The sequence below is a fragment of the Primulina huaijiensis genome, chromosome 2 (genome assembly GCF_012295235.1).
Source record: "Primulina huaijiensis isolate GDHJ02 chromosome 2, ASM1229523v2, whole genome shotgun sequence".
NCBI lineage: Eukaryota > Viridiplantae > Streptophyta > Magnoliopsida > Lamiales > Gesneriaceae > Primulina > Primulina huaijiensis.
The window spans coordinates 20,629,808-20,644,438 of record NC_133307.1 but is presented as its reverse complement, the minus strand read 5'-3'; the positions used below and the strand labels follow the sequence as shown (position 1 = coordinate 20,644,438).

General features: G+C 30.8%; 1 protein-coding gene and 1 long non-coding RNA gene across 4 annotated transcripts; both read left to right on the top strand.

Moving 5' to 3' along the window:
- The first annotated feature begins 2,230 nt into the window (after positions 1-2,230).
- LOC140959707 (uncharacterized) lies at positions 2,231-3,736 on the top strand. Its single transcript, XR_012172050.1, has 2 exons — positions 2,231-2,366; positions 3,506-3,736. It is a non-coding gene; the product is annotated as an uncharacterized lncRNA (long non-coding RNA).
- A 6,504-nt stretch (positions 3,737-10,240) lies between these two features.
- On the top strand, positions 10,241-12,956 carry LOC140968624 (metal tolerance protein 4-like). 3 transcript variants are annotated; one of them, XR_012173811.1, is made up of 7 exons: positions 10,241-10,666; positions 10,779-10,951; positions 11,043-11,241; positions 11,330-11,508; positions 11,586-11,736; positions 11,891-12,538; positions 12,638-12,797. XR_012173811.1 is itself a non-coding variant. In XM_073429645.1 (7 exons), exons 1-7 carry the CDS (start codon positions 10,462-10,464, stop codon positions 12,815-12,817), a joined length of 1,221 nt encoding a protein of 406 aa, XP_073285746.1. In that variant the 5' UTR covers positions 10,249-10,461; the 3' UTR covers positions 12,818-12,956. The 3 variants fall into 3 exon arrangements, 1 of the variants encoding a protein (XP_073285746.1); XR_012173812.1 differs by lacking the exon at positions 12,638-12,797 and having other exon boundaries at positions 11,891-12,077; positions 12,405-12,540; XM_073429645.1 differs by having other exon boundaries at positions 10,249-10,666; positions 12,405-12,538; positions 12,638-12,956.
- Positions 12,957-14,631: the final 1,675 nt, after the last annotated feature.

The following is a 14,631-nucleotide window of genomic DNA, read 5'->3' as shown; positions in this document are numbered from 1 at the left end:
AAAATACAAAAGGAAAAAAAAGGCTAATATACAATAATCCGACTTTTTGTCATAATTTCAATCAGTGTCTTAAACCTTATATTTTCAACATCCAATCGAACATGTTATTATTTATAATTATATTAATCCAACCTAATACAATACTATTTTTAATTAATATTCACTATCACATGTAATCATTTCAATAGTCAATATAATTTGCATATTTATAATTCATCGTGAGTAGCCAAAATTGAATTTACTAAACAAGCATTATATTTATTCAATAGTCAATAGAATATGCATCTTTCATCCGGTCTTGTCATATGTTTATATTCTCTCTTTTTTTTTTTAATAAAAAACATGTCAAAAAAGTACAAAATTATATATTATTCAAATATATTTATTTATCTGACAAATGTCGGATGAATCGTTCCTAAATCTTTCATCATCTCACTTAGATGTTAACAAAACAATAATTTATTTGAATTTTATCCAACATGTTCTCTAAACTAATCATGAAGTACTAGTCTTGACTTTTATAATATAAAATAAATTTTTTTTAATATATTAATTGGTGTATGATCAACTATTTGTTATTGTTATTAGATTTGTCATCTGATACATCGTAATGGTCTGGAGTTCGGATTCGAGTTGACGATGTTCTCATATACTAACACAAGCTTTTCTAGCGTACTTATGTCCTCACTCGCATACTCCTGAAAAAACTTTCAAGAGTCACCCATCCCAGAATTAGTTCAGGTCAAACACGCTTAAATTTGAAGTTTCTAAGTCTTGAATTTCTGAAAAGAAAATAACCTTGTTGGTATGAGGAGTACTTATAAATTATTTTAATTTTTATTTCTCTAGTCCGATGTACGAGCCTGGAGAGGTTCATTAGCGGGCCAATCATCACGATTTGATTGTTTAGCTCAATCTAGACGTCCACATCACACAACATGACTATTTACAAGCGAGCAATATTAGAAGTTTAAGTTCAACGTCCAGATCAAACAACATAACGTTATAAGTCCATATCATACAACATGACGGCTTACAAGCAAGTGGCCCAAGTTGCACCTCTAAATCACACAGTAATACGATTTACAAGCGAGCAAAGTTATGAACTTAAATACAACGTCCAGATCACACAACGCGACGATTTACGCAAAACTCAAACTATATTTTCAGATCATACAACAAAATGACTAACAAGCGAGCAATGCTAGAAACAAGTATTTCACATAAACACTAATATCATATAAATATATTACTATATTATAAGTAAAGTTTTTAAAAGGTGATTCAAAGACAAAAAAGTCAAAGGACCAATCATCTTTGTTTTTTTTAAAATTTTTAAATAATTAAAATATTTTTTTTAGATATTTATATATAGTGTATGGAAACCCTAAATTTTTGGATATATATCAAGAACTATATTTATAAAATTTGTTCATGTATATTACTATCATAATGGGTAGAAAGAGCATGCAGGGTGGTCAAAGTTCACAAATGAACATAATCAACACGCTTTAAGGTTTTGGGGTTTTCCCAACCCTTATAATTATACCAACATTTCGACTTTCCCTATAAAAACCAATTCAACTCATCAATTCTGCATTGTTGGGTTGAATCGGTAATATAAATAGTTTTTTTTTTTTTTGGTAGGGAAAATGAATTTTTTCCTCTAATTTGTCTAATTTATATTTTTATCAATTAAGTTTTTAACATTTAGTTTTTGTACACTAACTTTAATATTCGAATTTTGGCAAAATTGTTGACTTTTCATTCGACAAGACATCAATTTTTATTGCTACGTTATTGTTTACGAGTTACGACGTCAATTCAACAATTCTCGATGTAATATCAGTATTTTTCAATGTTGTACGGCATGTAAATTAATTATTTGATAATTTGATATAATTAGAATAATTATTGAGTTGATAGATTAAAATAAATATTTATGTCATATAAATTTAGTAAGTATTTTAGAATATCGGAGAATTTAAATGATATAAAATACATCCATAGTTTAAATAACACAGGAGAGTCAAATAAATACAAAATCGAGATAAATTGGCACGATTACTATTTTTAGTAATTTAAATACAAACAAATATGCATACATGTGTTTCTATTCCAAATAAAGAAAGAAGAGAAAATTGATACCCTTTCCCCAACCAAACTCGTCGGCCACCTTTTGCTCGTCTTGGGTATTTTATGACCCTTTGAGTGTTTAGTTGAAGCCCAATTCCTCCCTTGTGTTTCAGCCGACTTTCAGCCAAGTTCAGAGCTTCTCCGGCAAGTTTTCGGCGAGCTCTAGCCTCTGCACCACCGTGAGACCACCGGCTACCGCTATTGTCCATTTACTACCTTCTATTCTAGAGGTATATTGAGCTTCATTCCGGTCCCTATTCGTTCAAGTGTAGGCTTCCGATTTCGGGGGAAATCGTCCCTCCCATTTAATTCATTTTTGTTGATTAAAATGTGTTATATTGACGTATATATTGGTATTATGTTATAGATTCAATCGTTGGGACGTGTTTGAGGTATAATCTTCTACCCGAGAATTAATATTGAATTAAATTGTGTGATTATTTTGGGAATTATGGTTATTTCGTTGATTATCGGAGTTGTTGTAATTTATTATAGCTATAATTAGTTGAATAAAATCGTATTGTTTGAAAGTTGGAAATTTAAACGAAATGTTGAATTAGTTGTTGATTTTAGTCGAATATTGAATTCGATAAGTGATTTTAGGTATTATTGGAAATAAAAAGTGTTTTGGTGAATTTTTGAGAGTATTGAGATGAATTTTGATAATTAAATAGTTAAGTTGGATATTTAATAAATAAATTCAAATTTAGTAATTTTTGAAAATAAGTTAGATTATTTTAGTTTTCTTGGTGAATTGTGGAATTATTCGGCATGTTATACTATTTGTTAGGCCAAGGAGACCAAAGTTGAGCTTGTTGTGGTTCAAAATCGGTTTAGGTATTTTACAGTTCAGCAAAATATGACAATAATATATAAATGATGTTTTAAAACATATTTATATATTGTTATGTATTATTAATGTTATTATGTGGATTATATGAGTTATTAAATGTCTGGTTGATTATGTGTATATATTTATGATATTTAGTATTGGACATGATATTATGACATACATGTCGAGTTGTATCATTTTTGTTACTCATTTTTACTGTGTATTGTATTCTTGGCACACGAGACTATTATTTCGGAATCAGTTGAGGACTTTCGAGATTAGTTATCCCTGAGACAAAAAATATGATTGTCTATATTTTAATGCATTTTATGTGTGATATGCTCTTGAAATCTTGACATTATATGTTGTTTGTTATTGTGACTTCATGTTGTATCGTTATGAGCTGTATGGAGCATGATTTTTTATTATATATTTATGCATGATTTATGATGATTGTTGTTGTTGTTGTTTTACAGTTTCATGTCAGAATCCTAACCTCAGTATTTTATACTGGGGGACTACTGTGGTTGCTGTTAGGCACCATGGTCGGTCACTCGAGTAGTTTTGCAGCATCCGGCTAAAGGTCTGTCAGTGGGGCTCTCCAGTGAGATATGATTGCTTGGTTGTCAGAGTTGAAGTCTCGAAGTTAGTCCATTTATATTTATATTGCAGTCTTTTCAATTTTATGTCAGAGACTATCTACTAGAGAGATGACCCGTGCATCTGTATGATTATTTAGAGTTGCCATGTTGGCTTGGATTTAGTTTATATTTTTTTTAGCCTTGTCGGATCTATTTGACTATTGCATATAAATTGTTGATTTGTGTCTGGTTGACACTTATGTGATTGTTTATGAATATAACAGGTAGTTCTTGAGTAATTTTTTTTTCATATGTTTAAAATTTTTTATTTGTCCTATTTACGGAGAGGTCATATCGAAATTTTTACAGGTCCTGAGGTCCATTCTAAAGTATTTTAAATCATTTTCTGCTACAGATTTAAATTAATCAATATTGTTTGAAAATTAATTGTAATTATAATATTTGGGTCTCACATCATGGTATCATAACATAAACTGAGATACACTCCAACTCAAGTCTAGCACACTCGAGTATTGGCACAAAAATGCTCATTGCACTTGTGCATGCTACTTGCCAAAATGAGTACGTGTTTATATGCTTTGTTTATTTCCGTTCTAACTAGTATTTGTTATATTTTATAGAATGAAAAAAGAAAGTGAAACCTCGGCTGGCAGGAGTCGTGGTCGAGGTCGAGGTCGTGGACGTGGTAGATCTTGTACTCGTGTTGATGATGATAACATTACCCAGTGTTGATAAGATAGAGAAACTTAGGATGGATGAGTTAATTACCCATTTTCATATCATGCATCCACCTTGTTATAGTGGTAATGAAGGAGCCAAAAAATATGAGTTGTAGAATTTTGAAATTGAGGATCTCTTTGATTTGATCGAGTATCCACAAGAGCGTCGTCTGAAGTTAGCCTTTCATAAGTTAGGGGACCTTGCTAAGATATGGCGGTATACTATTTTTACTCTAGATGCTCAGATGATTGTTTCATCTTGGAATATCTTTAATTTGAAATTTCGGGAGAGTTATTATCCACCGTCATTCTATAGTTGTATAGCTTTCGAATTCAATAATCTAAAAAAAGAAGACAAGTCTGTTGAGGAATATGTTGATACTTTCTATGCTATGTTGATGTATGCCCATCATGTTATTGTTAGTCAGATAGCCGTTGTTGAGAGTTTTTTTGTTTTTTTAAGGATTTAATGATCGTTTGCAACCTTTTGTCTATACTGGAAACCAATGAATTATCACGATGCAGTGGAATTAGCTAAGAGAGCCGAGGCTAGTATGAGAATAAGTGGTAACCGAGTTCCTATTCAACACCAACATTCTGGGAAGTAACATTTCAGTCCATTTGGCTCTGCATCACTTCACCCCATAGATAAGCAATTTAAGAAATCTGGTTCTAGCTCTTTGAGTTCTGGGAATCATAGTGGACAACGTTTTACTATACCTTATGGTGAACATTGTGGAGGTAAACATTACGGTAATCAATGTGTTGGAGTACAAGAGTTTGCAATTTTTGTGGCAGACATGATCACTTTGCGAAAATTTTTCCCAGTCAAACCAGGAACAAATTTCAAGCAGTTGATAGAATACATGGTAATAGAATTTCAGCACCATCTCACTGTTCACAACAGTCTAGTCGACCTTTGCATCAGTTCAGAGGACGGGGTGATAGAATTTCATAGGACATGGTAATAGAATTTCAGCACCATGTCTTATTTACAGGAAGGTCATGTCGAAATTTTTAATGGTCCTGAGGTCTATTTTTAAGTATTTTAAATCATTTTTCGCTTCGATTTTAAATTAATCATTGTTGTTTGATAACTAATTATAATTATAATAGCTTAGGCTACTGATGTCATGTAAATATTTGTTGGTGCTATATCAGCAATTCTGTTGTCACATAAACAATTAGACCAAAGTAATAAAAAATGTATTAAAACCAAAATTTAAAAATTTAGTAAATCAAAAAATAAATTTTAACAAGTTAGTGGAAAAATAACTATTTTTCTAATGTCATGGTTAGTAAGGACATCCACATTAGTATTCAAACTAATAGATTTGAACACCAAATCAATATGAGTGTACGTCAGCTCGGCGTTCAAACTTATTTTTTTCAGCCCATTCATTACGCGTGGAAAAGCCTTGGGTGGGCTTCTCCACCTCATTTCTTTTGTTATTTTTTTATTTTAAAAAAATATTGTACCAATTATTAATAATAAAAATAAATAAAATATGAAATTATAAAAATCATATACTTGACATTTACAAAAGCGCAATAAAACAAAAATCCGCGAATTTGTATTTTACAAATTTCAGAACTTTTAATTTATATGTTGTTTTAAATTATATGTAAGTGTTTGTTTTGCTATGTTGTATTACTTCGTTTCATTATTATTATTAAAATAGTAATCATTTAACGATGTAAATAAAATATAAAAATATATTTATTTAATTTAAAATAAGAATAAAGATCGATGAGTGGACAATGACGTCAGAAAAAGAGCGCTCCCAATAGCAAGACTATGGGTGGAAAAAATACCGAATTTTCGATATACCGAGGTTAACATACCGAATTTATCGAAGTTTTTGGTATACCGAAATTTTCGGTATGGTATGGTATCGATACCGAAATTTTTGGTATGGTAACGGTATGGAATTTGAAATTTTCGGTATAAACTGAAACACCGAAATACAGAAATAATATATATAAATTTAAAAATATATTTTTTTGGTATAAAACGATATATATCGATATTATATCAAAATAAAGAATTTAACTTTTGTTTGGACTCATCATGTTGGAATAGTCCAAATCAAAGTTCAGTGAAGCAACTCTACTCATAGTTGATAATTTAAACTATTGAGAAGTCTTATCTTTATAGCATAACCTTACAGCTAGCTAGAGGACTGGATGCTGATCCTCGACTTGTTGAAAAGCGGAAAGGCTTCAGAAATCACAGGACCTCAGACATTGTTGCAAAGATAGCGGATGAAAAAGTCGCACATGTAGCGGTTGAAGTTTATTGGTGTTTATTGATGTCTTGGATCTCAAGACACATGTTGCGGTACTTGGTATTTATTATCTTTATGGATTTGTTTTGTATATATCTTTCCTGGTCTCTTTGACAGTTTTGATGGATTTGTTAAGTATTGATAATCATTGATTCTGAAATTACAAGAGAATGAATTTTTTTATATATATTTTCAGTATGACGGTATTTTACCGATATCGTACCGAATTTCAATATATCGAAAAGTCGGTAAAGTAACGGTATCATTTTTCTCATATCGGTATTTTCGATAAGATATACGGTATCCGAAATTTTGATACGGTATATCATACCGACCACCTCTAAGCAAGACCAGGGATGGGAGGGAGCTCCCCTCAACGATAGTTTATCTCAATTGTTTCCATTAGGTGTTTTTAGGTAGTATTTTTAATTACTTTAAAAAAATAATTATGAATTTTTTTTTATAAAATTGCAGAATTTTATAAAGAAAAAATTCAAAATAATTTTTTAAAATTTTTTCAAACACTATCTTAATATCTCATATGTTAATTCAATGGTTAAAGAGATCCATGTATATATAATATTTTTCATATGGACTTGTACTTTATATTATATATAAAAACATATTGTTAAATCTGCAGAATTGTTGTCCATCTCACAATTGCCAATAAATTTTTTTGCTTCAGATCTTTCTTCTTTCAGATTCAGATGACGATTAATGGTATTTCATATTTATAATTATAACCTAGTAATAAATATATATTAATAAACATATGAAATTAATTATAATATCGAATTAGAGGTATATATAAAAAATAAACAATTTTAAATATAAAGTTTGATTAAGTATTTCTTATTACAAAACATTTCTTATTACAAAAATCAAGTTAGACTTTCGAAATGCTTGGTTGGAGTCAGAGTCGTACCTGTGTTCGATGGAGCTTGAGGCGAAAAAGTAAAAAATGCCCTCTTATTGCGGAAAATAATCGTAAAAATTCGCAACGTCTATTTGTTTTAAACATGAAAATATTTATCAAATCGGTATAGTTCAGTTGTCGGATTATTTCTTTATCATTCTACAACACTGCCAGCCCATTTAGTCTTTCATATAACATTGTTGATTACAAATATTTTTTGATTAACTTCAATTTCGAGAAGCTTATTTTCTGCTGATGAGTTGTGAGTGGCACGGATAACAAAATCTTACGGACTACATAAGTATTCGAGAATAAACCATTCAGTATCATCAGACAATATAAGTATTTGATAATAACTCATTCAGTGTCGTCAAACACTGTAGAATATTATTTGATTTTATTAATTTGTTGAATAACATCTTATGACCATCAATTTTGGTGAAAACTCACTGCAGTTAATGTATAAATGCTCATTGTGACTCAAGATTATTGAAGCTCAATATAATACTTCATCAAACAAGTTAAATGCTCACTTTTTAATTTTTTCAAATTCAACAAAACCCAAAACTTTATTGATATTCTTTATTCAAAATGAATTTGAGATAAAATCGAGCTTAATCAATTATTAACAAAAATATTCAAATTGATCTTTTTATTTAATATTGAGCTAGATTTTTTTTTTACTGTGATATCAACTCAACATATAATAATAATAATAATAATAATAATAATAATAATTTTGGGTCTCCTCCAAGTCTGACCCCAAGGCGATAGCCTATTTGACCTTACATAAGGTACGACTCTGGTTGGAGTTAGTTAAATTAACACGAAAATTTGATTGAAACAGTCTCACATGTCAATTTGAGACAAATATTCTATTTATATCACTTATGAAAAATATTATTTTTATTGTAAATATGAGTATGATTGACTCATTTCACATATAAAGATCCGTGAGATCGTCTTACAAAAACTATTTTTAAATTAATATCCCCATCGGCATCGATTAATTATTATGTTATTAATACTAAGCTATTTGTCCTTTCGTATTGGCATGAACAAATGTCGCGTTGAAAGATTAAGTAAGCGTATTTGTCGGCAATGATAGCAGTTGGAAGCCCGGGTGCTGTGAATTACGAAGAGGTAAAATTATTCTTGATATTTTTCCCAAACTCTATAATAAAAATATATACACTTCCGAACACTAATTTTCTTCAATTGTTTCTTAAAGCTCCATTTTAAAAAATTACACTAAGTGCAAACTATTATTATTTGGTCCTTACAAAAAAAATTAATTTTTGATAAATGGAAGTTTAGAAGAAAATATTTTAAAATAAACTATACGATTTATGAATATTCACATAATGATATTCACGTGCATGATCTTGTAAATAAAAAGCGAATTATTGTATGAGAAAATAAACAATAATTTATTTTTTCACTTTATTCATACTTTTTGTAGCTAAATTGTTTCACTAGACTCATTTACATTACATAATTGTTTCACTACATCATGACTATTGCGTTAGTTCAAGAGTTTATTCAGTGCAAACTAAAAAAAATAGCGGCTGTAGGTTCACACGTCATAAAAAAAATAGTTCTGTAAAAAAAAATTATAACTTAGATGTAATTAAAAACTATAGTATCAATAATTTAAAAGAGATTGTTAGGGAAATAAAAAATTCAATTGATGAAATATTTTTAACAATTTAGAATCTATTGCTTGGAAAGTCCAAAGAAAATTTCACTTGAACAATAAAAATATAAAGAAAATATATTAAATAAAAATAAAGGAAAAATAAAATAATAATATTAAAATTTTTTGTGTAAAAGTATATAAGAATTTTGTTAATGATTTGAAGATTATATATTTCTTGATAAATTTAAGAATCATCAATTCAAAACAGATTTTAGTTAATAATCTTTTTCAGTTTTTTTTTTTCCAAATCTCTCACAGTTTTTAATGGTGCCTCCATTTTAAATTACTTAAATGTTTCAAATCATCTTCATTTAATAACTTCATCAAGTTTAATAAAAACTATATTTTCTTTAAATTAATTGATAACTAGTTTTTTCTCATTAAATTTCTACATAAATTTCGCCTCTATTTTCCTTCATATTTCACACGATCAACCAATTTTCCCTTTGATGAATAAANTTTTTTTTTTTTTTTTTTCACTCATGCTTAATGAATTTCGTTCCGTGATTTCATAAATTATCATTAAATTAAAGATAAAAACTTGTGTGAGACGCTCTCACAGGTCGTATTTTGTGAGACAGATATCTATTTGGGTCATTCATGATAAAATATTACTTTTTATGCTAAGGGTATTATTTTTTATTGTGAATATCGGTAGGGTTGACCCGTCTCACAAGNATTTTGTGTCTATATATATATATATATATACTCAAAATTCCAGAATACTATATATATATATATTGGAATTTTGGGTCAGGTCCCTCATTAATGAATCCTGATACCGCTGAGTGTTGAAAGACAAACCCCATCTACCCACATTTAATGTATCTATGCCATGCCTTAAATCGCAATAAAGTCTCAGCTTTTCATGCACATCCACTTCTACTTACAAAATCAAAATTCAAATCAACCCGAAATTCCACGACACTGTTCTTTGGATATAAATTTTTTGAGATGAATCTTTTAATCGATCTAATATAAATTATTTTGTTTGAACTACTGATAACCGGTCCGATGGGGTAACTTGTAACATTTAAATTGATACATATTTATTCAATGACGATTATTATAACATATAATAACAAATATTAAGAGGAGCAAAGTACATGTTTCGGCGGGTACGTAGAATGGGAAGTTGAATTGATAGTTGTCCAAGATTTTTGCAAGTCGACCTTCTTCTTGTACACCGTAAATGGGATCCAGTCCGGTCTGAATTCTGAGACCATGTTCAGACAGATACAGCTACTTAAGAATCTGAGGACTTGATTGATGTATACAATGGATTCGGAGACGCCATTGTTGTCGAGTAAGCAAGAACCCACAGAAACTTTGTTGAACCATCAGAAAAGCAGGTATTCTATCAACACCCTGAGATGTGATTTCTTGTCCAAATTGCCTGACAAGGTGAAGTCGGGCATTGATCCTGAATCCCCGTTTCATATTGACTTCTCCAAAACACCCGCCTTAGCTCAAGGTACCCACGCCACGCTTGTATCTTAATTTCTTTCTTTAGATTGATAATCTCGTTTTAGTTATTTATAGATCAATTAATCTGTATGGATCTGTATATGTTCTGTGTGTTTCAGGCGAGAGAGAGTACTACGAAAGGCAATTCGCGACCTTGAAGTCCTTCGAGGAAGTTGACTCCCTACATTCATCCAATGCCATCGATGAACGGCTGGAACTTCAAGAACTGGCGGAACATGAAAGGGCGATGAATGTTTCTAATTGGGCCAACGTTTTCCTCCTTGGGTTTAAAGTAATTGATTGATGATGCTAATTGATTTTGTAACATTGCCTTTTCACCACCGAGTGTATGTTATATGACATATTCGACCTTTTTTTCACAGATTTTTGCTACGGTAAAAAGTGGGTCGTTGGCCATTGAAGCTTCAACACTGGATTCTTTGCTTGATCTTATGGCTGGAGGAATACTTTGGATCACCCACTTGTCAATGAAAAACATCAACATCTACAAATATCCCATTGGGAAATTGAGGGTTCAACCAGTCGGCATTATCATTTTTGCTGCTATAATGGCAACTCTTGGTGGGTATAAACAGAGGTGTTCTTTTAAGCATTAAATTCTGCAGAGGAACATATGTATCGAGGGTTAAGATTTTTGATAATTTTTCAGGATTTCAGGTGTTAGTGCAGGCTTTAGAACAGCTAATTCAAGATAAGCCTACAGAAAAGATGAGTTCAGATCAACTGATCTGGTTGTATGTCATCATGCTTACTGCTACTGGAGTTAAACTTGTTCTTTGGATTTACTGCAGAAGGTCTAAAAACAATATTGTTAGAGCCTATGCCAAGGTCTACTCTCACACCGATTAATGGTTTTAAGGATGAAAGTTATTTCACTAAATGATTACTATACACGACCATTTTAGGACCATTACTTTGATGTTGTGACAAATGTGGTGGGGTTGATTGCTGCGGTTTTTGGAGATAAGTTTTATTGGTGGATTGATCCTACTGGTGCTATTTTTCTGGCTCTTTACACAATCTTCAATTGGTCAGGAACTGTTCTGGAAAATGCAGGTTTCTTCTTTATATGCATATATATATCACACACATTGTTCTGTTTGCAGAGGAATAACTTGACCATATTACTGTTACTGTCTTTCCTTGTTACAAGACAAATTCCATTCAAGGTTTTTGGTATTCATGGCAAGTTTCTTGATATACATGGCAGGTTTCATTCAAGTTTTCGTGGTGCAAATACAGAAGTTTGTTAGAGGACATTTAAAAAAAAGTTTGAGCTCATGAGAGTTGGACCGATAATAGTTTTTACATTCTAATATGGCATCTTACATATAAGTTTAAGACTTGGAATATTTGCCCAGAATAACATATGAGGCGCATACCTGAATTTTGGTCAGGTATTGAGCTACAGAGACTCGGAAATTACTTATCAAGACCAACTTAGTCCGATATTTCGAACTTGTGAGCTTTTGGCGCTGGCACTATTGAAACTAGTCTATCCTAAAAGATCGAGCTAATGGAAAATGGTCAATGATAGCTTTATACATTTAACAAGCTTCTTAATGATGCACGTTAAGAATCTCTGCCAAATAAGTACAAGGCTGATTGAGTGCCTAGAAAATTCATAACCGGATTTGTCACGAAGTATTTTGGTTCTTGTAAAAATTCTTTAAGCATGGTGCTCACTTTTGACTACTTCATTATGGTTGGATCATTTTCTGTAGTTTCATTGGTGGGGAAATCAGCTCCTCCTGAAGTGCTGCAGAAACTTACCTATCTTGTTCTGAGACATGATCTCCAAATAAAACGTGTCGACACTGTCCGTGCTTACACATTCGGTGTTCTTTACTTTGTGGAGGTAAGTTGAGCAGTTTGTTCTGTATGGCTTCCTCCGTCAAATATCATAGATGTTAATGTGAAATTACGGCTTACTCATATGGATTCGAATGGGGAGCAGGTGGACATCGAGCTTCCAGAGGATCTGCCATTAAAGGAAGCTCATGCGATCGGAGAATCACTGCAGATAAAGATCGAAGAACTTGCCGAAGTCGAAAGGGCTTTTGTCCATTTGGATTACGAATGTGATCATAAGCCTGAACATACAATACTCTGTAAACTCCCAAATAATGATTCCTAACTTGCAATATTTGCACTTCATCTTCCTGGAAACATACAGCGTTATGAAAATGGGCTGAAATGAACATGCATGTCATTGGGACCGGGATTTTGGTAGTTTTGGGTTGTGCTTTCTCAGCTCTTGCGTATACATCGACAATGTATATTTGTTCATCAAAAGATTTTCTTCAGTACTACAACTGATTTCAGGATCCTAGCATGTGGCCGCTTCGATGACCATGCATGGATGAAAGTTTCTAAGATGATATATTTTTGGATATAACTTTTGTGTTTAACATTTCTCAAAATTGAAACAAATTCATAACAGATTTTGAAAAACTAGAATGACAGCCAGTTTTTTTTGGCCGTATGTAAATAGTACCTCCGACAACTAAGAGGATGATCGGCCGACATATATATAAACTAGAAAATTTTTTGAAGACTTTTTATTTTAAAACCTAAGAGATATTAGTTGAAAAAAGGATGAGAATCAATGAGTGCAAAGTAGCAACCTGAACTGAAGTTTCTGGCACTATTCCCTGCCTTGTTCTTCGTGTTCTTGAAGTTTTTGGACTATTTTGGTCAACAATTTTAATACAAATCCTTTGTAGAACACTTTCCAGGTATATGGAAGCGTTGTTGTGCAAAAGTTTGGAGATTTTTGGACTTAGTTTGCCATTTTTCTCCTTATTTTCTCTCCTAATTGTTTTCCTCTTTCTTTATGCTATTCCCCCGAATTATTAGCTCATGTTTATCTGATGCATGTATTTATAGAGGTCTTAGATGAATAGAAGGTTTCCAGTAATACTAGGTATGGTCACCTCAATTTTTGAGGGGTTTACCCAAGTTTATTGTGCAACATATGATCAATTTTGTTTATATTTTAAAGATAATAAATATGTGTTTATATTTGTATATGTCTAATTTTATATTTTTTTTGTTAATGTATGACAATTAAATAAATATAAACTATAAGTAAAGCAAATGTAGATTTCTTTGTAATAAATTAATTTAGGAAACAATATATATAGCGTTTTTTAAAAAGACTAATCAAGTTTGATCTATTTGTGTTAAAAAACCTAAAAACAAATGAAAATAACTTTTGTTAATGTTAAATATGGAGAAAAAAATGTTAGTATTGTATATATCAAAAGCTATAATGAATGGGTTTACCGTTTATGCATATGTGACATGTTTGGGTGTAAATTGACATGTTAGATGTAAAAATATATAAATTTGAAATGTTTAAACTTATAATCCTTAATTTGGTTAGAGTTAGGTAAAATATGCATGTTGTAACGTACAACAGATTTATTGAATTTATTTGAAAAATATATAAACCAACAAGTTTGAATGAATCTAAGTAAGAGCAATAAGCAAGAAATTAACAACTAAACATGTTGGATAATAATTATTGTTTTTTCCTTAAATTTTTTTTTTTTTGAAAAAGGTCACCATTAGCAGTTATTATGTTAGCATGGTTCATGTATTTTGCTAATTGTATGTGTCAGTAATCAAAATCCTGAAGTTGCTTTGACCAAGTGAAGATATATTCTAACTTATCTATTCTACAAGTTCGATCAATGTTGTTACTGTGAACCTATGGTTAAGGTACACATGATCTTCTTGTCTAGCCATTGGATAAAAATAAAAAAGCACAAAATATTTTTATACATGATGTAGATAGTTATTATTTTTTAAGTTTTAGTAATGGCCACGTTTTATATATACATACTATTTTCTTTTGTACTTAAACGTTTATATTTCGAAAAATTTTAATGCATTATATTGTTTAAATAATTGTGTTTATAAGAAATTAGGTGTAAATTACGTTTA